Genomic DNA, 21,560 nt, shown 5'->3' on the forward strand with positions numbered 1-21,560 from the left:
ATGATAACGGTGCAAATACTTATGTGCATGTTGAGTTAAACGATTGAAAAAAGGTATTTACTTACTATTTGTTAGATGTTAGATTTCACCACCAAAGAGGCTTAGCATCATCGACAGCAAAGAAGTAATTTATTGGGCCCTTATTGTGGAAGCATATTGGAGCACGTAACAAGAAAACTGTTATAACAATTATAACATCTAATTGGCTGGTCATTAAAAAATTAATCTTGCTAGGTTATAAATATCCCAATTTTAGGGAACATGTTCCTCATAGAAATCCCAGCCGATGCTGGATCACAGGTACATCTGGGTCCGTGAATCAACAGGAAGAGGGCGGGAATAAATGCGTGGTTTGGGAGCTCGGGAGCAAGGCGGTCAGACAGACAAGCGGGACAGCAGGCTAGCCGAAAGTTGTCCTTGAGGAATTTCTTACAGTAATGGAAATATTGAATTTTAGGTCTGAGAATTAGAATAAAAGACCAACTTAATCAGTACAAAGCAACGCTTTTTGTCAAAGTAGTGTTTCGGCTTACTTTTATGAGAGACACAAGGGTAACGGTCAATCAATGAGCTCTCTGGACGACCGACGTGACGTTAGAGAAGGATATAGAAATGGAGGAGCAACGGTGAGTTGGGACATGAGTATGACCTGTCCACAGTTTTTCTGTTTAAGAGATTTGCCTTTTTGGTTTGTAAATTAAATAAATAAATAACTTAAATTAAAGGTAACTTGACTAGGAGAACATTAATGATGCTGTACCCGTCCTCAATTTTTGATTGGTTGGCTCTAATTTGGACTCTCTTTGGAGTATTTTATTAATACACATATACCTGAGACTTAATAACATTTCCGTTATGCAGCGTTTATGATGGTGAAGATGAAAATAGTGCATGCAGTGTAAGACATAAACGAAGCCACACTTATAAAAGAATAGCTGCGCATTTTTTGTTGTTGTTGACATTAATAACACAAAAGTATGGTAGCACTGTGAAACGTGACTCGAGATGGTCAAATAGACGTGTTTTGTGCCATTTTTGAACGTGTTAAGTATATTTCAGAGTGCGATGCCCCGGGCCGGTCAGTGGCTCGTTGTTTGTACACTATGCTTTACATGTAGGTAGTTGCCAGGTTGCAAGTATGTAATGTATATAAACATCATTCGCTAAATTGGCAAATTATTGATCATTATCATTATTATTATTATTTGTCTCCCTATATGTTATGTTTGTAATTATATTTTATAGGTTAACTAGCTTAATAAGACAAACATTGCTCTAACAGCGATTTCATGTAGGCTACCTGCTATGAGTCAATGTGCCCAGGGAATTAGTCGTGTAGTAATGGGCATTAAATTAATGCCATTATTTACGTGGTTTAAAAGTAGCCTTGCAGAATGATGGGATGTAGGCTACCTGCTGTTGGATTAAACCTGTCTGTACACACCTCAGACTGTTGACAGCAGTCGGGCAGCCTGTAGGCCCACGCCTTGAGTTAATGGCAAGATAAAGTGGAGGCCAAGGTCAAGGTGATGTGATTGAATGATTAAATAGAATATTAATATATTTAATATCCCTAGATTCCTTTAGTTCTCTAAAATTGAACCATATTCATAGATAAAATAAGTATTTTCCCTTATTTTGTTTATTATCTTTCACTTTACTCTGTATGTGGAAATGACTAACCATTATTCATACCTTTGGCATTTACTTAACTTGAGATGTTAAGTAATATTTCAGCATAGTTCAAATGTATGCTTTCTCATGTTTCTCATGTCTCGTGTTTTGTCTCAGGTGAAGGGATTAATTCAGAAAGTCCATCCTCCTCAGCGGTCCCTTAATGATTCACTGGAGGGAGAAATTCAGGCCTTCCTCATTGATGAAGACCAACTTCACACTTACGATGACCTCACCAAAGTCAACCCAGTGACCCCAGCGACAGGTATCCATGTCTAATGTCCCTATCTTTTAAATCACTTGATAATGTAAATACAATGATGTAATAGGGCATGCTTGTGCCTGCTGGTTGACGTATTTAAATGACTTAACTAAACTTGAGTTTAGGCAGTGTTTTCCACTGTATGGCACCCTAATCTTGATCTGCAGTGCTGGCAGTGTATTATTTGTCCACATCAAGATAAAATGTTAATGTGTGAATGACTGCTGATGTAGTGTTGTGATGCAGTGTTATACCTTTAGCTTTTTCATTACACCTTGTCAAGAGATGTATTCTAAAGCACTTCTTCAGTTGAGAATCAGAGAGGAGAAACACAGTTTTACTTGTATACAAGGGCAGCACAGAGCAGGGCTCTGTGACACGCGCTCTGAGACTGCCCTGGTCTTTATTTATACATCAGTGGGTGTTTGTTCCTTACATTGGAATGTGGATGTTTAGGTGTGTGTGTGTGTGTGTGTGTGTGTGTGTGTGTGTGTGTGTGTGGTCTTTATAAACGACTTCCCTAAACCTGCTGGTCTGGAAGTCCAACAGTTCATCTAAACAAAATGCACTTAGCCTAAAACAGACATAGATACGTTTATCCTATCATAAAACAATAAGACAAGGTATGACCTCTCCCATGCTCCCAGGATGTGGGTTTGAATACCAGAACACCCTGGAATGCACACAAAGCCTACTAAAGATCACACATCCTATCACTACACAATCGATTATACACCTCTAAGCATATATGGAAACTTATATCATTAAAAGATTATACTGACTACTAAGTACAATTTTCCATTGACACACCTTTACTTACGTTTTCATTCTTTTTATTTAAGCAAGTTTTGATATATAAGTGTAGTCATACTGATCTATTTTATAGATCATATGTCAAAAAAACCTTGAGGAAACTACATTACAGTACAGATTATTATTTTTAAAACATTGTGTAGGTGCATCTGTAAACATTTGTAACAATGCAAATTTTCCCACTTAATGTCTGATGATATTTGTTCTTTCCCTGGCAGTGCTGAAATGCCTGCAGGGCAGGTACAGCATGAAGGTGTTTTACACCCATGCTGGCTGCACCTTGGTGGCTCTTAACCCCTTCCAGTCCATTCCAGACCTCTACTCTCTGGATGTGATGAAGGAGTATCATTATGCTCGTCAGCCCCAGGTATTTCAAGCAGTCTCCCATTTGTTTTTTTTTATTTGGCTAGCATATGTAGATATATATTTCTGTAGATTTGTGCTATAATGGGAGAAGATGAATAGTGGTGCCATCAGTGATGGTTTCAAACCATCCAATGATGCAGACCTACTCAGTGAAACTCAAAAGTACTGCTTTTATTAACACCTGGAAGGTCTTTAAGCTATTGGGCGCTCTGCATGCAGTAAGTATGACCATACATTTAATAAATCTGGACATTTTCGCCTGCAGGAGTTCAAGCCGCATATCTTTATTGTGGCAGAAGAAGCCTACAGGAATGTTCGGGGCCAGCTGGAGCCGGTGAACCAGTCCTTGGTGGTCAGTGGTGAGAGCGGTGCTGGAAAGGTAAACCAGTCACATACAGCATTAAGCTTAAAGTGCAAGCTAACCCTGCTACACTGAATAATGAACCAGAATGTCAACTTAGTTGTTACTTTTTGCAACGGTTTGTCCAAAACAGAAGCACTTTGCATGATTTGAATTGCAAATCCTTAATAGACGATAGTTAACTGAAAATAGTACAATGACAAGCTGTCATATGTTAAAAATGGCAAATGTTTTGTGCAAATGATGTACTCATTTGCGCAAATGTTTTGTGCAAATGATGTACTCATTTGAATTTGATATATGCAGCATGTTGGGACAAGGGCAATGACAGTCTGGAAATGTGGTGTGATGCCAAAAAATATTGAATGTTAACTTAGATCAGCTGGTAACAGATTATTAACATAATTTGTGTTTTAAATTATTAAAAGCACCCCAAAGAGGCTAAGTCTTTCTGAAGAAAATTTTGAGTTCAGAATGATGTTTCTCATCATAAAACTGAATGAAGTGAAATCACTACGCAAGGGGCAATTATAAAAACCAGTGTCAAAGCCATCCTATTCAGGCCCTCAGGTGGAGACTGCATTAAAAACAGGCACAGTTGTGTGGTGGAAATCACTGCATACACTTCTAAAATCCTTTAACACTGAGCACAGTTCATTGTTGCTTCCACAAATGCCAATTAAGATTGTACAGTGCAAAAAAACCTGTAATGTTATGCAAATAATATTGAGCAGTGACACCACCTTGGTTTGGCCTGAGCTTGTTTAAGAAGGACTGAGGTGAAATGGAAAACTGTCAGGTCAAATCTTACTGGAAAGAGACATTGTTTTTATTTATATTTTACTTAGCTTAGCAACTTTTTTGAAAACTAGGTTAAACAGTACCATTAAAAATCAACTGCTCAAGTGGGAGTATGAGCCAGTTTACTGTATATGGACTAACCTGATTAGACACTTAGAGCCAGATTTAGTGGCAAAACCCTCTTTTGATGTTTTAAAAGCTGCTGTCGGGATTTACTAAAGAGGTGCAGTGTTAGTTTTGAGACTGAAAGGTGTAGACACAAGAACCTTTGCAGCTGGCCTTATTCCAGATGAGTGCAAGAGTTTCCTTTTCAGAGCACAAAATTCTGGGAGGAGAATATTTCAATGAATCACACATATGTGGTTTTTGGAATGACCGGGCAGAGATAATTGGAAGGAGTTTGTAAATAAGACAAAAATAAAAAAAATAGATGGATACTTTATAGATCCCACAAGGGAAATGATTGTGTTACAGTGGGAGGATAAAGAAGAAAAACGGTACAGTCTACAATAAATAAACAACATAGTAAAGGTAAAAGAGCCACAGGTGCATAGTGAGGGCCTTATACTGTGAGAGGGCAAATAATTACATACAAAACAACAAAAACAAAATGAAAATGTGTTTAAGTTGAAGAAGAATAAAAAGTGAGACTGAAATTGTTCAATAGAGTAGTGCAAATGGGATTCATAAATATGTACACTTTAAATCTAAGAAACTGCTGCAACAGTGTGTGATGCAGAAATATGTGTGTGCAGTCTCATGCCTGAGCGATGTGTTCACCTGTCATGGAAGGAAAAGAAAGAAGAGTTATGGCACAGTTTCACAGGAAACTCAAATGACATGCTGAAGCATTCTTTATGGCAGGGAGGTTGAATTGGTCTGAGGGAAAAGGAGCTCTGCTGCCTCAGTAGTGTGTGATTAATTGTCCGTGATGCAGATTAGTTTGTTCTCTTATCCCTCACTGACTCAAACACCTTCAGATTCTGGCCAACAATGCTTCTAGCCTTGTGAATCAGTTTGTTCATCCTGCTGGCCTCTCTGGGACTGATCCTATCCTGCTAGCAGACAATGGCACTTGCTACCACAGACTGGTAGAAGTCTGTCATATAACTGTGTAACACATATTTCTGCTATAGAGTAATCCAGATATTTTAATGTGGCAGAGCGGAGTTTTACTGAATTGAGCTTACTTTAGAGCAGGGGTGGGGGAACTCCAGGTCTCAAGGGCCGGTGTCCTGCAGGTTTTAGATGTGTCCTTGATCCAACATAGCTGATTTAAATGGCTAAATTACCTCCTCAACATGTCTTGAAGTTCTCCAGAGGCCTGGCAACTAATCATTTGATTCAGGTGTGTTGACCCAGGGTAATATCTAAAACCTGAAGGACACCAGCCCTTGAGGCCTGGAGTTCCAGACCCACAGCCTCACACAGCCTGGAGAATAGAAAAAAAATGGTGTCAAAGTAAGTAGTAAGTAGTCATCATTAACAGAGTGACAGCTTAGCATATTGTTAGGTCACCCACAGAACTTTCTACTCCCATCAGCACATTTTTTGCTACTGCAACATGACACAGTTTTTACCCTGTTTATTAGATCTGGCTCTTAGTAATCTGACATCTGTTTTGATTAATGCCCCAAAAATATTGTTCCTTGTTTACTGCAGTTCATCATACATGTTATAGTCTAGACAACCCAAATTCACCATCCCACAGGAAGTCGTATGCCGGTATCTGCAGTAGTTTGGCTGGCATAAACATCTCATGCATTCTTTCCAATCACAGATTTTTATTACTATTTGTTTTAAAATTATTTTTACCATGCCCAAAGTTGTTTTTTTGTCACATTTTAATATATGCTTAAAAAAACTCTGCTTGTCTGTTAATGATTTGTTTCTTTGTAGACGTGGACATCTCGGTGCTTGATGAAATACTATGCCACAGTGGCGTCCGTCTCCTCGGTGGTGAAGAGTCAGGACACAGTGGAGAGGATTGAGAGGAGAGTGCTGGACTCCAACCCTGTAATGGAAGCTTTTGGTAAGACAAAGAGAGGTGTTTCTGTTAATGTGAAAACTGAATCCCGTAAACAGTTGCCCATCATCATCATCAGCGTATGTTTCGTTTAGGCAATGCCTGCACACTCCGGAACAACAACAGCAGTCGCTTCGGAAAGTACATTCAGCTACAGTTGGACAGGTACTTACAAATGTTACCTGAAGTGGCATCATCTCTGTGTTCTCTCTTACTTTCCCACATTTGCTGTCAACGTGTCGTTTTTATTTGAAGGTGTCAGCTCTTAGTTGGGGCTACTGTACAGACATATTTACTGGAGAAGACCAGGGTGGCCTGCCAACCAGCTAATGAAAGAAACTTCCACATCTTTTACCAGGCGAGTGAACAGACCTGCACTACAGCTCAGAGATTTTTACTCCAGATATGTAGTAATTCTTTTCAGTATTAACATACAAGAACAGCTGAACAGCGAGCGATTTAATGTTTCAGATGATGAGAGGGGCCACAGATGAGCAGCGGAAAGAGTGGAAGATGTCACATGACCAAAGTTTTGTTTGGCTGCCAAATTCTGAGAAAACAATTGAGGGTTGGTGTCCCTTTTTATGTAAAAGGCACATGTCTACACTCATTTTTACATTTTATTTCATTTCTAGACCCAGGTCATTTTTTGTTTTTTTAGTAACAGCTTTTCATATATATATATTTTTGTTTTTAATAGAGGATTGTTTCCATGAGACAGTGAAAGCAATGGTTCATCTGGGCATCAATGCAGAAAGGCAAGGAGAAATATTTAGGGTAAGAAAGGATATCCTCTACTCTGCATTCTTTGCATTCACTCTGTTGACTGGATTGTGGGTAGATGTACTGGATGTTTTAAAATGTTATTTAAAGTGCAGTCTGTAATGTAGCTCTCGATGAAGGCCACAGACCAAAATGCATTATTCAAGTAACAAGTGCTGTTAGATCTTCTACCTCGGAGTAAAAGTTGTTGACAAGTATTATGTGATGCATTTTTAATAAACACTTCCTTACTGCTACTTACGTTATAGTGGGCTCTAAGTGCTTCTCAGAGGGTGGTCTGGGGTTTGCATCCCTTAGCTATGGTCATATAATCTTGCTGTACTATAATTAAGAAGTGCTTGTCTACAGATGGAGATTCTAAAGCAAAATCTGAGTTTCTAATACTTCCTCTCAGGTTAACGTTTGGACCATTAGAAAGTTTTTAAGCTAGTCCACTGAGTCAGTCTGGCTAAATCTGCTGTAGGACTTTTTTTTGGGCGGGGGGGGTGTCTCGTGGGTGGTGAGTGGGGATAACATGTTATCTCAACTCTTTAACTTTAAGTGATTTATGTGCAGTGTTCTTTTTCTTCCCTCTCTCTGTTGTTGTAACACATTACAGATATTAGCAGGAATTCTCCAGTTGGGAAATGTCAGCTTCTCCTCTTCAGCAGATGAATCACAACCTTGTCACCTTGATGCAAAATCTAAAAGTACTGGATATTGTTTTGCTTTGACATTTGTTATGAAACATTTCCAGATAATGAATGATTAGGTAGTTACATTTCCATGTTTTTTGTTGGATTGAGTAATAAGTTCCATGACATCACCACATCTGTCTCCTGCCTTTAGACTTCTTGCAGAGGGCTGCTGAGCTGCTGTGTGTTCCTGCTGAGGAGCTTCAAACATGTTTAAGAGTAAGGACTCTGAAGGCGGGGAAGCAAAGCGTGCTCAAGCCGTGCTCGCAGGCAGACTGCAGTGTGAGGAGAGACTGTCTAGCCAAAGTCATTTACGCCCAGTAAGAATTTCCATTTGACCATCAACAACTTCTATAAGTTGTAATAAACTGTTGCTAGAATGGATGATGATGTGAGAACGTGTTTGTGGAAGACTCTGCTGTCGTCAAAGACTTAAATGTGAAACCGTCATGCCGTTTTCTGTTTACAGTAAACATATTGTCTGTTTACAATCATTATAGCATCTCCATGCTTGAAAATAAGTGTGTGACTTTTCCCACCAGGTTATTTGAGTGGCTGGTTACATTCATCAACAACAGCGTATGTGCTGATAAATCAACGTGGTGCAACTTCATAGGTAAAAGCATTACTTTCTCAGATAGTGCTGAACATGAATTTCCAGCTCTATAGCCAAGCTCACAGAACTCCTCTGTAATCTTCAGGAATCCTAGATGTGTACGGCTTTGAATGTTTTCAGACCAATAACCTGGAGCAGCTGTGCATCAACTACGCCAATGAGAAACTCCAGCAGCACTTTGTGGCTCATTATCTCAGAGCTCAGCAGGTAGTTTTGTTTTCCTGAAGATAATCTGTTCAGATTTCTCAGTGGGCTGCAATTTTGAGTGCTTAAGCAGATTTCAGATTTGATCCGTCAACAAACTAAAGCGATTTCAACATCTCCTTTATTAGGCTATGGGATAATAAGATGTTTAAATGTATCTGGAGAAAAGTTTCAGAACTGTTATATTAGACATGAACAGCAGCTAGATCATCAGATTGTTTTTCCTGCAGCATTTTAGTATTTCATTTTGCTATTAAATCTGTATGTTCTACATAGATTTTTATCACCATCATCTGATAATGCCTTTGACTACAGTAGGTGGCACTCATAGGGAGCATTTGGTCAAACCAGCTAATGCAAAGAAAGCCTGACTATGTTGAACTTCTTTTTTTCCTTTTTTTTTAATCACTACTTTTTCCAGGAGGAGTATGTGTCAGAGGGTTTGCAGTGGTCCTTTGTGAAATACCAAGACAATCAAAGTTGCCTCGATCTTTTAGAGGGAAGCCCCATCAGTGTGTTCTCTCTTCTTAATGAGGTATGCTGGCCATCAAGAAACAAACAGAAGGAAATATCGTACAGACTCAAAAAAAAGCTGAAAAAAACAAAATTCCAACATTTTACCAAGCTGGGTTTAATTTTACACCATTTATTCTCTTGTCTACTTTTAGTACTAGGACATTTAAGAAAAAATGTGCCAGATAAGCAAAGTGAATACAACTTACTACCATCAGAATACCACCTTTGTGGACATTTCATGACCAGAGGTCTTTTATACTTTGTAGCTTACCTGAATAAATCAAGGTGATATGTATGATAGACGTGTCACTTGCACATAACTGTCTGATTTTTGGCGATGTTACTGGGGCACTTTCTTGTTAATATCTTTGATGTGAGGGCTTTGTTGTTGTTTTATTTGTCTGACAGACACCACAAAACACAAATGGAATTTCCAAAATAAATAAATAAATTAATTAATTAAATACTTTTTTTTTTTTAAAGGAGACTGTAAAAAGCCACCAAAATCAGACCTTCTATCATTAGCTAGATTTTGCATTCTAAATAACCTTTCGGTTGGTCTTCACTGAAAGGCAGTATGGGGGTAAAATCAAAAGAAGTGTGACTCATTTTGATAATCACCTAAACTCCTGAAAACGATTTTTCTGAATCCTAAAAACACAAGAAATCAGTCTGCATAGTTGTGTAAGGAAGTGTTAACATGTGCAAATTTATGTTACCATGTTTTGTTTTGTGTTTTTACATATTGTAGGAGAGTCGTCTAAATCGAGCCTCGGATGCAAAAACGTTCCGAGTTCGTCTGGAAAAGGAGCTATGTGACAATGCTAACATCAGCTGGGACAAGTTCAGCAAGGTGCCGCACTTCACTGTGGCCCACTACGCCGGCAAAGTTGGCTATCAGATAGAAGGCATGGCGGAGAAAAACAAGGTGAGAAAAGCTTTTAACTGTGTCAGACATAAGCTGACCATGTATTCCTTCACTCCACTTCTGCTTAGATACTGATTTTCATTTATTTATGTATTTATTTATAGGACCCAGTGCCACCAGAGCTAATTAGCCTGCTTCAAAAGTCCAACAACCAGCTTCTTCACCAGATCTTCAAAGACAATGAAACTGAGAGTCAGATTAAAAAGGGGCCTGGTAAAACCACTGTGGTCTCCAAGTTCAAGGTAGGATCCAGCTCTACCCTTCATAATCAGGGCAATCAGGGCACAGCCTCTTTTATGGTTTGGAGGCTTTAGTGCTGGCACTGGTAATTGCTAATATCTCATTGTAGAACTCACTGGAGACCCTGATGAAAATCCTCCACTCCACAACTCCTCACTACACTCGCTGCATCAAGCCAAACCCTGAGTGCAAGCCACTGACTTTCAAAAAGGAGGAGGTAGACAGTCTACTTGCATGTTTAATAATCTGTGTTTTAACACCACAAATACAACACTGACATGTTTGAACAAAAGGCAAAGGTTTCACTTGATCCTTGCTGATTGTTTTCAGGTTATCATTCAGCTAGAGGCCTGCGGGATTGTGGAGACCATCCATATTAGTGCTGCTGGATTTCCAATAAGGTGAAACATTTTTTTGTCTATATCAGTCTAATGTACCATTTCATTTCTGCTGGATGTTAGTTGACTTCTTGTCTTTTGGTGCACAGGATTCCTTTCCAAAGCTTCCTGCAACGTTACACACTGATCGCTAAACACATAAACTCAGGGAGTCACAGTGTTGGTGAGTACAGCTTGTGGCTGAATCCATTTCTGGTCAGTTTGGCATGTTTCATGTTTGGGGAAAATAGTGATTTTTTTCTCCTCTCTTTAGGTCTGCTGGTTTATTATGCTTTTCCTTCAGTAGCCCTCTTAGTAAACGTGATCCTCAGTACTCTACTCTCCTTGGGAACGTTTTTAACTTGGTGCATTAAAAACAAAATAACAAACAAAATTTGCAGCCTCTTATGAACTTTCCAGGTAAATGCATGCATGACTGTTGGAGCTTGCCTTGCATGTTTCTCAATTTTTTTTCTCAGTTATTATGCTTCAACTGACACTTCACTGACGCTTCACCGCTGTGTTCAGCTGTCTTTTTTTAGTTAGTAAAGTATAAGGATGATGGTCAAAAATGGTTTTGGAAATCTCCCAACTTTTTGTCCAGTGTGAGCATGGAGTTGACATTAGATGGATTTTAGTGATCTCAAATATTAATTGTACTTGTTTTAGTGCCATTTTTTTCACAGCCCACATCATAAATAATGTGATAAAATGTAAAGTGTGTAATTGTGTAAATGTGCACAGTGCTTTCTTTTTATTTCTGCGTGCTGTGTGAGACTGCAAGGATTTATTAAGGTCAAAAGAACCACCTGTGGATGACATAACACCTGATCTAGACATTAATGTTCCTCAGATCTTACTGGGTCACTTTAATAGCTGGATTTTGACAGACTGATCCGAAGGTGGATCAGAGTGTTTAAAGAAATGCATTCGAACCCAGGAGCTTCCTGCTGTGAGGCAGCAGTACTAACCGCTGAGCAATGTGCTTACAGTAAGCAAGCAGGCTCGCCTTAGTGATTCATCAGTTGGACAAATGCCTAAACAGACTTACAGAGCTGCTGTCACGTCTGTAACCTCTTAGCACGTGCATGCACAACCTGAATGCTGCAACATGCTGTGTATTATTATAAAAATTCATATGTCCTCTGTGTTCCTCTCCGTGTGCATGTTAACAGATAAAAAATTGGTGTTGAATTCACAGCACAGCAGCTATGGAAGCTGTGCTGTTGATTCAGATGTGTTTCCTGCTCCCTTGCTGTTCTTCACCCGCTACACTTTTTAACCTCACATGCTGTTACTGTGTGATAAACCTCAGTCTCACAGTCTGAGTGCTGCACAACTGTGAACATTACTATATCTGTAGTGCATCACTTAATCTAACTCGTGCTTGCCTTCAGTGTTAGATTTGGAAGCTGACACTTGTCCTCAGCGACATGTGGAGAAGATCCTCGGTGTGGCGTTGAAACACCGCCATCTGAGTGAAGAGCGCAGTACATTGGTGCATTGTGGGAGGACTAAAGTTTTTCTCACACAAGTGATGGTCAGTCATTTAAAATCTGTGTGTTTCATTACAAACAAACAAGCTTATTTATTTTTAGAATTCCTTCAGCTTCTTATTGTGTGGATGCCTCAAAGGCATCCACACTATTGAGTTCCTGTTCCTGTTTCTCTTTATTCTTTATCTTTATTATTCTTCATCTTCTAGTTGCTTCCGTACGTTTTTTGGCACTTAGCACAAAAACTGAGGGAGTAGTTATTTACACCGTTCAAATCTTAAAAAATTCTGCCCCTTTCTGCTCTTTCCTGCTATGACTTTTGGTGCTCCTCACTTCTATACTTTTTAAGATATTGAATTTTTTATGCAATATTTTTTGCCCATTTATTCCACATTATCCATGGGGTCACTGATTTTGCTTGCCGGGATGAGCTGCTCAGTGAGCTGAGCAGCTGTTCTCAGACTGGGAGGCCCGGGTTCAAATCCCGCTTATGGCAACAATTTTTTCAGTTATCAATTCAACTTATTTAACTCTTTTCAACACCCCAACACCTTTTTCTTCACCCCTTTTCAGCAGAATTGTGAGTTTTTTCACCCCTTTTCAGCACAAATCCCATCTTTTTCAGGTGTTTTCAGCAGAAACCTCTTTTCAGCAGAATTTTCTGCTTCTATACATTTTTTCAGCAGAAATTCTGGTGATTCACCTCTTTTCACTGCAGTGTTCTTCTTCTTTACCTCTTTTCAGCAGAAATTCTGCTGATTCACCTCTTTTCTGCAGAATTTTTAGCCTTTTCACCTCTTATCAGCACAATTTTCAACAACTTCTGCTAATTTCAGAAGAATTGTCAGTCTCTCCACCTCTTTCTTTGTGAGAATGAGTTTGGCTCAGTGAGATGAGTAGCCCCCTTGAGATCTGGAGGGCCAGGTTCAAATCCTGCTCGTGGCAACATTATTTTTCAGTATAAATTTCAGCTTCTTTACCCATTTTCAGTAGAATTTTTTGCTTTTAACCACTTTTAAGCAAAAAGTTCTGCTTCTGCACCTTTTTATAGCAGAATTTTCAGTTTCTTCACCACCATACAACTTTTTGCAACTTTTTTTTATCTTTTTCAGCTTTTTTCAGCAGACAGCTTCAGGGTTGAGGCATCCACACAGCATTTTCGCAGGAAATGCAAATTTTTCTAGTTTTTTTGTTGTATTTTGTTTGTTTGCTCATGCAGTCTGTAGTTAGTGGTATAAATGTTCCAGTTTTCTTTCTTTTCTTTTTGAGCACACTGACCTGTCTGACTTGTCTCACAGCTAGATTTACTGGAAGATCAGAGGAAGAAGATCCTGTCTCACTGCGCCTTTACCATTCAGTGCTGTTGGCTGCGGTACCAGCGGCGCAGACGACACACCCACCGCCAATCTGCTACTTTGATCCAAGCAGGTGAACTCATAATGAGCCTGTGAAGTAATGCAAATTGTGGCCCTGTTCCCACAGGTTCTCTGCAGGCTTTGACCTGACTGCCGGGCCAACGGTGACCAGCTGGCGGTGTCTGCACATTCTGTTTTCAGGCTGTTTATCCCTTTAACGACAGAGCCTATCACAAATAACTACTTCAGCTGTTCAGTACAGCTGTTCTATTATCGCTGGTGCTTTATTTATTTATTTTTTGTTCATGTTCTGCAAGAGAAACAAACCTTTAGAATACGTAACTCGTTTTAAACTGCCTGCAGCGGTGCGATCCTGGCTGGTCAGGAATCGGGTCCGAAGATGGAACAGAGCAGCTGGAGTCATCCAGAGCACCTGGAGGAAGTGGAGGGTGAGATTTTATTTGAACGCTTAACCTCATGTGTTAAGTTTTACTGCTTTTTCATTGTGTGAATCTGTAAATAACTTTGCTCTTATTATTATTTTTTTACATCTTCTTGCAGTCACTCTTGAAATCCTTGGCTGAAGCAGAACTTGACGATGCAAAGGACCTGGTGGAGGAGGATGCACCCGCACTGAATCCTGTCGTCAGGGAACGGGGCTCAGTGCAGCTCTCCATCATCCCGGAGCCCGTCGCGGTGCGAGGGTGGCCCATGGGCCTGGCTCTAGCCTCTGCACCTTCCATGACTGTGTCTTTGACAGCCACAGGCTTCCAGAAGATGATATCTGTCATCGCCTCCCTCAACTTGCCATCCAGGAGGGGAGAGTACCAGGTGAAGACCAACCAGTACACGGAGGAACTCGCCTCCATAAGGGCTCAGCCCAAGGTGAGGACACAAACACCTTCCAGAAACTTTCTGTCATTTTGTTCATCAGATGATCTTCTCTTTCTTGTTTTCTCCACAGGGATCCATAAAGCTGCACTGTCAGCGATCTCCACTTCTCTACGCTGACAGGCAGCCGGACCTGAAGAGCGACGTGACGGGGTTCAATGAGATCCTGCTAGAGAAAACTCTGTAACCGCTCCCTCAGTGCAAAACACTACTTGCAGTGAAGCAACTGCTTCTCCATAATCTGACCTGACATGAAACATGGAAACAGGAAACATGGTATTATTTCATGCTGCCACTGTGTATGTAGGTTAAAACACTAATTGCCATGTTTGTTTGTTTTTTGTTTTCTTTTTTTTAAATGAAGGTCGAAACTGATCTTACCCCGTCTTACAGGGATGAACAGAATTATAAAACCTGCATCCTTGCATAATGATTATTTATCAGAAGTGTTTATGTAAGCTCGTGCAGTGCTAAAAATCACCTCCATTTGCCTTGCGGCCCCAGAGATGACAAAATATATATGAATATATCACCTAAAATTCCAAATCTGAGTCAGGAGAGTGGATACAATCATCAGCTGCATTTAAGATAACGTACCCCTTTCTTCTTCTTTCAGCACATGGTGTAGATGGGATTATGACGATGCAGGATAAACACTAACTCTTTTTAAAAGAAATCTAGGTAAAACTGAAAATTTAAGGCATTATCTTGGCGGGGGGTTTTTAAAGAAAAAAAAAATACCAGGGCTGCAGGCTTTTGTCTCCTGATAGATGATCAGAGTATTAGGCCTCGAGACAAGTGCCTTTCTTAGAATCCACGATCAAACCACATATGAGCTGTACATGTATTTATTGGGCTGATTATTTATCTGTGACTTAATTTTTCCAGTCTTGTGTTTCTGATTCACGTTTAGTTTTGTGGTTTCTGCTGGGAGGAAAATGGTAATCGAGCGAATATTGCACTTTGAAAGCATGCACATTCTTATGTAATCAACAAGATTACACGACAGGGTGTCTACAGGCATGAGCAGGTAAAATGTATTTTATTAATTTTCATTCTCATACCATTTTAATAGCCCAGAATCTTTATCTTGACTGATGAGCAGGCTCTGATATCTTCAGGGTGTCCAGCAGTGTAATCAACAGATTGATCCTGCATATTTACACTTTGCTGGCCTGAGGCTTCAGGGATTTTTATATTTTTGAGGCAGTTGTTTTAAACACCATTAAAATTAGTTAATCATTAGCCTTTTTATTATTGCCCCTGAGCAGCTAAAGGCTGATGGTGTACCGTCATCACCCCACCAGGCAGGCAGCGCGGACATTTAAGTTTGTGAATGCAATAACTGGAGAATGAGGTGATACCATAGGTGTGTCTACTAAAAATGTTGGACAAGTTTGTATGTCAGTGACCTCGACCTTTTCAACGCAATAAACTTGAGAACAACATGACATAGGATTTTGAAATTGATACTGTAGGTGTGTCTACTATAGAACTGAGAGGAACCACTGGTGGTCGACAGTATTTTTATGAAAACAGGCAAACAAGGGTATTATTGTACAAATAGTAAAGTCATATGATATGATCTAACTATGTTGAGGCAGCAAAAACAGTGGAATAGTGTGCCAGAAATTCTCAGTAACTTGAGTAAAAGCACATCAGACACATCCACACTAATACGTTAAGGGTTTATATTGATGAGTATTGAAGAGCTTTCAAGGAGCCGTAGACACCCTGCATAACAGAAACTTCACTGATGTGAACAAGGATGAACCCAGGTTTATTTACATCGCTGCTCTTTGTCTTATGCACGTCAGCAAAATATGACTGAACCACTCTGTGTGAATTTTTTATCTAAAGCAATGCAGTACTTTAAGATATACCAAAGTCTTTTTACACTACAGTGTTTGTGTATGACAAACTTGATTTTTCTTATATTATCACAATCACCTTTGATATTTAAACTTTGAACAAACACATTAGCAACAATCATAGAAATCATTGGAGCCTCTCACTCTACACTTTAACTTCAAGAGATTTCCTTTTTTCGTTTTACCCACACACATTTTCATGACTTGGATATGTAAACGTCTCCAGGTTATTATCAGAAGTTATAATATGGAATTTGTGTATTTTAACTATGTTTTATTTCTTCTGTTTCTGTCAGTAGTACCACAGTATCTACGGATACAAACTTGACTTGTATGTATGTTTAAATGTTTTTGTTGAAATAAATGTCAATTTTAAAATGTTTGGATTTCCAGTCATTGCTTTCCCCTTGAACTCTTTACATGTGAAGTCTTGTTAGTGGTGACTCTGGGAATTTTTACAGTTTGAAAAAGTTGTGGCTTTTATTTGAACATTATATACATACTGTCGTTTGAGAAGTCACAACACAAACTGCAGCAACAACACTACAAAAATATATTTAAAAAAAATGCAAGCTGGATTTTACAAGTCAGCATCTTCACTTGATTTTGCGTCATTTTCTACAATTTTCAAGCACTGATCAGAAAATTCCACAAACAGCGGCTCCTGCATAGCTGATTTCATTGCATCCTCTTTACGCTCTGCACCATCTATAGAGCACAATAACTGCCTCAGATGAGGGTTACAGAGCAGGTCCTTTAGCTCTTTTGACTGGCCTGGAGATAAAGAAAACAGCAGTCACTCTCACACACTACTTTGTGTTAACATGCCATTGCTGTTGCATGAAACTTTTAATTTCAAGTACAAAAAGTGAAGAAGGGGTGCTGGAGCAATACCTAACATCTGGAGCCTCTGCAGAGGAACTTTGTCAGTGATGTCATCTTCATGCAGAAGATCGTCGACGCTCCAAGGCTCTGCAAAGACATCAAAGAAGGGAAATTCTTTTTAGGTGTTAGGTTTACTCGTAATGCCAGACAGGAGTACTGTCACAGACCGTAGCATGATTTCATTTAGTGAAGCTATGCTTAAAAGAAACTATTTGGAAACTTTAGGACAAATATTTATGACAAATGTATAAATTCATCTTCCCCAAATGATTGTATGCCTGTGTCTGTGCTGTGGTCACTGTAATGTAAATATTTTTTAAATTCAGATCATAACCTCTAAATACGGTATTATTTCACAACTCTGACTACATGAATAAGATTAATTGCACTGAAATCTAAAACGGTGCTCAAGAAAAAGCATATTACCCTTTTGATGAGGGCAAAATCATGTAATACTCCAAACATGTTTCTTTTAAATGCAGCTGTAATATTACTTATTTAGTACACAGACCATATAACCCCAGTGCTGATGAGAGGAATGTAACTGTACCTGTGCTCACAGCAGCCTTTGTTTCAGGATTTGAAGGGGCAGGCTTGTCAACAGGAAGGCAGGTATCTGTGAACAGGAAAAGAAAAAATTGTTATTGATATGATAAGAAACATTTCTTTGGAGTAAAGCCACAGCTCATGTAAACAAGTGAATGAAAATTTTAGAACAAGCTAATTTACCTTTATGCTTCTTGTAACAGCCAAGTGAACAACTGTAAGAGCCAAAACACTCATAAGGATAAAGCATATCGAAGTCCTCAACACTGTTTAACACATTTCACATGTGATTATTCTAAACACGCATCTGCATTTATTACAAACTTAAAACGCACTCTAGAGTCAAACAATCAACGGGAACATGACAACGAGCGGGTAATGTCGATGCCAATCACAGATTGTGACAAACACCATGCCAGCAGGTGGCAGCAATGTCGCCAGTTTGTCTTTTGTCAACCGGCGGTACAGCACAAAGAAGAAAAACTGCACTAGCACTATTTGACCTGAGTGGGTTACCGTCCCATGTGGTGTACACAGTATTAATAAAAACAATGTTTTTCTTACTGCTAGGTTAACGTCACACACATTTTGTTAAATGACAATCTGTGAATACAAATATATTTGATTTTTATTAACCGGATTAACAAGAATCGAGTTATTCAGTGAAGTTCAACGTCACAAAAGTAATGTACCTCTCATTCTTTCGGTAGACAAGCTGCTTATTAGCTTTTCTTTCTAATTACAGAAAATCAGATGAAAGAACTGACTACTGTAGTCTTTGTTCCTGAAAGTTTATCTGTGGTATTCGTAGCTCAGCAAAACAAATGCTAACTATAGGTTAGCCCGCTAGCAAACATTCAGTTAAAGTTTACTTACTATCTTATTTTGCAGGCTGGACATCGGTATTTTGGAGTCCGTTCGCTGCACACACTGCATAACTGCATTTTTGAGGGAGAAAGAATAAATTATGAGGGAAAACAGTCTGTTAGCGTGTGGTAAATGAGTGGTAGGTACCAAAAAATGACGCTATTCCGGTTGTTTAGTTGTTCCTTCAAAATAAAAGCATCACATGTTAATTTGACTTTCCGGTAGAAACAAAGTACAAAATAAAATCCAAAGACGCCCGGTAAATATCGCGCGTCTCCAGGTCCATTTTTAATCTGTCTTCGTTTCATATTTAGAGCAACTCAAACAAATTTCCGCTGCGGATACACATTCTGATTTGATTGCGCGCGCACACACGCACGCAAATACTATGGGATCATTATAGTAAAATGTTTATCCGCAATCCCAACAGCAATTGGTGTCTACGAGCTGAACTAAAGCAAAGGCTATTGATGGACACTCAACAGCTTCCAATTGCCCAGGTAGATAGTGCTTTATAAGCCAAGCAAAGATGGGACCAGATGTGTGTCTGCTGAGTAAAATCCCCAAATCATAAAAATGCATTTAAAAATTTATGATATACATGTAATGTACACTGTGGGCTACACACACTTGTGATATAATAAAAGGATGGCATGCCGCCACAGGAAACCTACTTATGTAAACTATTTTTGGGTACTGAAGATGTCTCCATAGTAACCAACCACCTGTTTCAACATCCTTATTTGAGAAAGAACAACAAATTTGGTATGTGAATTGTATACAGATATTTTTTATTTATATTAATACATTTATTTAGATAAAAAGTTTTACTTCTATTGATAAGAGATTTTATCTGAAAAACAGCAGACTGTTGTGTATTTTCCTTAATCCCTAATATGTTCAATTATGTTTTTATTTTATGGATCCATTGTTATTATGTTATAAAGCAAAAAACGCCTGTTAATAAAAAGCATTTAAGAAAAACCTTAAATAGAGAAGCACCAGCCAAATGTCTTTGCTCTGCAAATTATACTCCCCCTCTATGATATGATATGTCCATGTACCATGTCCTTTTAGCGTTCTGATATACAAATAAGCACTGCAGCAGGCCCCCAGCCACTCTTCCTGTTTATAGAACAGGAAGATTTGGTTCAACTGATCAGGAGAAGAAACAGAGCCTTGGAAATCAAACCATGTTTCAAATGAAAACATGACACCGAAGTTACTAAACACTCCTGTTGACTTTAATTACCATCAACTTTTTATTTGATTTAAAATCAGCATATCTCCTGCACCCACAATGGATATACATATTTATACATTTAGCTTTCAAGCACACAATTCACTGACCTACATAGCTTAACACAAACTATTCTTGCACAGCTGTAACTTGAGGGGAGGGGGGTCTTGTTACAGGGAAACCTATGGAATGGAGGGCTGCCTCGTGACTGATGGGCGCGTTCCCGGTGTCACAGCACTCCAGTCATTGGATCAAGAAGGCAGAGACACTTGGCCATGGTCAACATCAGAAATCCGAAATCTGTGTGGAGAATTACAAAAAAAAGAAACATAAATACATTGTTTAGTAAAACAAAGAACAAACTTAATGTTTCCCTTTTAAATTTAGGTTTGCTGATATATAATTTTTTAATGTGTAGGGGGAAAAAAAGAAGGCAGGCTGGCGCAACAGGTATTTTTTATTTATACATGAGCAGTTTGTTCTATGACATATCAAAAAGCCCCGCATATTTTAATTTTTGTTTTGACAGACAAACAGCCCGAAAACTCAAAGCAGCCAAAAATAGCGCTAAAGAGAAATTAACTGATCTGGTTATTGACAAATGATAACATGTTTTTTCCTCCAATGCTAGCCTGAGCTGTGGGGACCCTCAGTCCATTCTGAAGGCCACAATGCACAATATCACTTACTCCGCCTTTTTCAAGGACGGATCGCGATCTCCTGACTGCTGTTACAAAGGCAGGTGTTGTCGCTCCTCTATGGGTGTGAACTGTTTTGCCATGGCGTCGTTGGCTGGGCTGTACAAATTCCAGGCAGGATTGTTTTTCTATCACAACCGTTCAACATAAACAACGTTCAGACGACACCAATCCATAGCTACCTGTAAACATCGCAGAAAAAAGCCATCACGATGACGAGCTCTTGGTTCTCCTGCGTTTCATTTGGCTATTGTGATATTTTTCTGCAATCTTCCTCTCGTGCCCTGCAGGGCAATGGCGGTTTGTGTTCAGCTCGATTTCCCTCTTGGATCTTCCTTTTCCGCCAGCGTGGGCCGAATACTCTAGCAGATTGTAGTAGTCGTACTGATCGTAGTAGGCCTCCTCGAAAGAGACCAATCTTTCAATATCTGTCGCCATTTGGACACGGAGAGCAGCACTTGTTGGCAGACAGTTTCTTGCAGCGAGTAAACATATGATGTCACGCCGTGTTTATATACATGCAGTCATGTGATCACGGCTGTTCCACTTCCTTCTGTTTTTGAGGCGAGCGCACGGACATACCAGAGTTTGTAAATTTAGAGGGAACACCCCCTTTCTGGACTTTCGTTTTCAAAGGGAGCGCTCGCGAGGTAGTTCAGGATGAATCAACGTTTAGCCCGCGACATTTACATTCCGCAAACAGTTTTGCTAGACACGTTTGAGATAATTTAAATATGCTTTATATAGATATTTCCGGGTTTCAATTGTAAACACATTTCTGTGAAATTTAGCAACATCGCAGCACCATGAGCCATTTTACGGCATCCGCCAGTTTGATTTCAGGCAGGAAGCCAGCAGCAACAGAGATTGACAGACCACGTGACTTTCGCGCATTGCATTGTGGGTACGAATGGCAACAAAATCAAAACACTGTACCCGCATGCGCGAAAGGTGTCTACTTCCGGTCGAAGCGTTTTACGATAGATACGGGTCAGAGTATCTGTTATGATGTTAAGAATAATACCTATCTCTTAAAATGTTTCCGATAATGAAACATTTAATATAATGTA

The 21,560-nt window shown here is 39.3% G+C and overlaps 2 protein-coding genes across 5 annotated transcripts; one reads left to right on the forward strand and one right to left on the reverse strand.

Moving 5' to 3' along the window:
* The first annotated feature begins 140 nt into the window (after window positions 1-140).
* myo19 (myosin XIX) lies at window positions 141-16,618 on the forward strand. Of its 3 annotated transcripts, XM_005460851.4 has the most exons (24): window positions 141-626; window positions 1,792-1,939; window positions 2,968-3,116; window positions 3,381-3,494; window positions 6,177-6,309; window positions 6,399-6,468; window positions 6,559-6,661; window positions 6,775-6,871; window positions 7,004-7,080; window positions 7,685-7,775; window positions 7,915-8,080; window positions 8,303-8,376; window positions 8,462-8,583; window positions 9,002-9,115; window positions 9,848-10,024; window positions 10,129-10,266; window positions 10,374-10,481; window positions 10,595-10,665; window positions 10,752-10,825; window positions 12,039-12,181; window positions 13,436-13,565; window positions 13,856-13,941; window positions 14,054-14,377; window positions 14,457-16,618. In XM_005460851.4, exons 1-24 carry the CDS (start codon window positions 567-569, stop codon window positions 14,568-14,570), a joined length of 2,883 nt encoding a protein of 960 aa, XP_005460908.1. In that variant the 5' UTR covers window positions 141-566; the 3' UTR covers window positions 14,571-16,618. The 3 variants fall into 3 exon arrangements, with proteins under 3 accessions (XP_005460908.1, XP_013120101.1, XP_025766520.1); XM_013264647.3 differs by lacking the exons at window positions 13,436-13,565; window positions 13,856-13,941; window positions 14,054-14,377; window positions 14,457-16,618 and adding an exon at window positions 10,916-11,061 and having other exon boundaries at window positions 12,039-12,173; XM_025910735.1 differs by lacking the exons at window positions 141-626; window positions 1,792-1,939; window positions 2,968-3,116; window positions 3,381-3,494 and adding an exon at window positions 5,686-5,738.
* Window positions 16,595-21,303, reverse strand: znhit3 (zinc finger, HIT-type containing 3). 2 transcript variants are annotated; one of them, XR_001222976.3, is made up of 7 exons: window positions 20,673-21,303; window positions 18,700-20,092; window positions 18,562-18,623; window positions 17,869-17,900; window positions 17,690-17,755; window positions 17,149-17,226; window positions 16,695-17,028 (listed from the first exon to the last, which is right to left on the reverse strand). XR_001222976.3 is itself a non-coding variant. In XM_003456153.4 (5 exons), the coding sequence occupies exons 1-5, from the start codon at window positions 18,627-18,629 to the stop codon at window positions 16,835-16,837; spliced, it is 438 nt and encodes a 145-aa protein (XP_003456201.1). In that variant the 5' UTR covers window positions 18,630-18,733; the 3' UTR covers window positions 16,595-16,834. The 2 variants fall into 2 exon arrangements, 1 of the variants encoding a protein (XP_003456201.1); XM_003456153.4 differs by lacking the exon at window positions 20,673-21,303 and having other exon boundaries at window positions 16,595-17,028; window positions 18,562-18,733.
* Window positions 21,304-21,560: the final 257 nt, after the last annotated feature.

This window comes from Oreochromis niloticus, linkage group LG10 (assembly GCF_001858045.2).
Source record: "Oreochromis niloticus isolate F11D_XX linkage group LG10, O_niloticus_UMD_NMBU, whole genome shotgun sequence".
Taxonomy (NCBI): domain Eukaryota; kingdom Metazoa; phylum Chordata; class Actinopteri; order Cichliformes; family Cichlidae; genus Oreochromis; species Oreochromis niloticus.

Excerpts from the sequence above, each read along its gene's own strand:
- myo19 (XM_005460851.4), top strand. The coding sequence starts at position 567 with ATGAGCTCTCTGGACGACCGACGTGACGTTAGAGAAGGATATAGAAAT. Across the intron at positions 6,872-7,003 it reads TTCTGAGAAAACAATTGAGG|AGGATTGTTTCCATGAGACA; the intron begins GTTGGTGTCCCT and ends TGTTTTTAATAG. Across the intron at positions 10,267-10,373 it reads CTGTGGTCTCCAAGTTCAAG|AACTCACTGGAGACCCTGAT; the intron begins GTAGGATCCAGC and ends ATCTCATTGTAG.
- znhit3 (XM_003456153.4), bottom strand. The coding sequence starts at position 18,629 with ATGCAGTTATGCAGTGTGTGCAGCGAACGGACTCCAAAATACCGATGT. Across the intron at positions 17,901-18,561 it reads CCAGCCTGCAAAATAAGATA|TTGTTCACTTGGCTGTTACA; the intron begins GTAAGTAAACTT and ends TGGCTCTTACAG. Across the intron at positions 17,029-17,148 it reads GCAGAGGCTCCAGATGTTAG|GCCAGTCAAAAGAGCTAAAG; the intron begins GTATTGCTCCAG and ends CTTTATCTCCAG.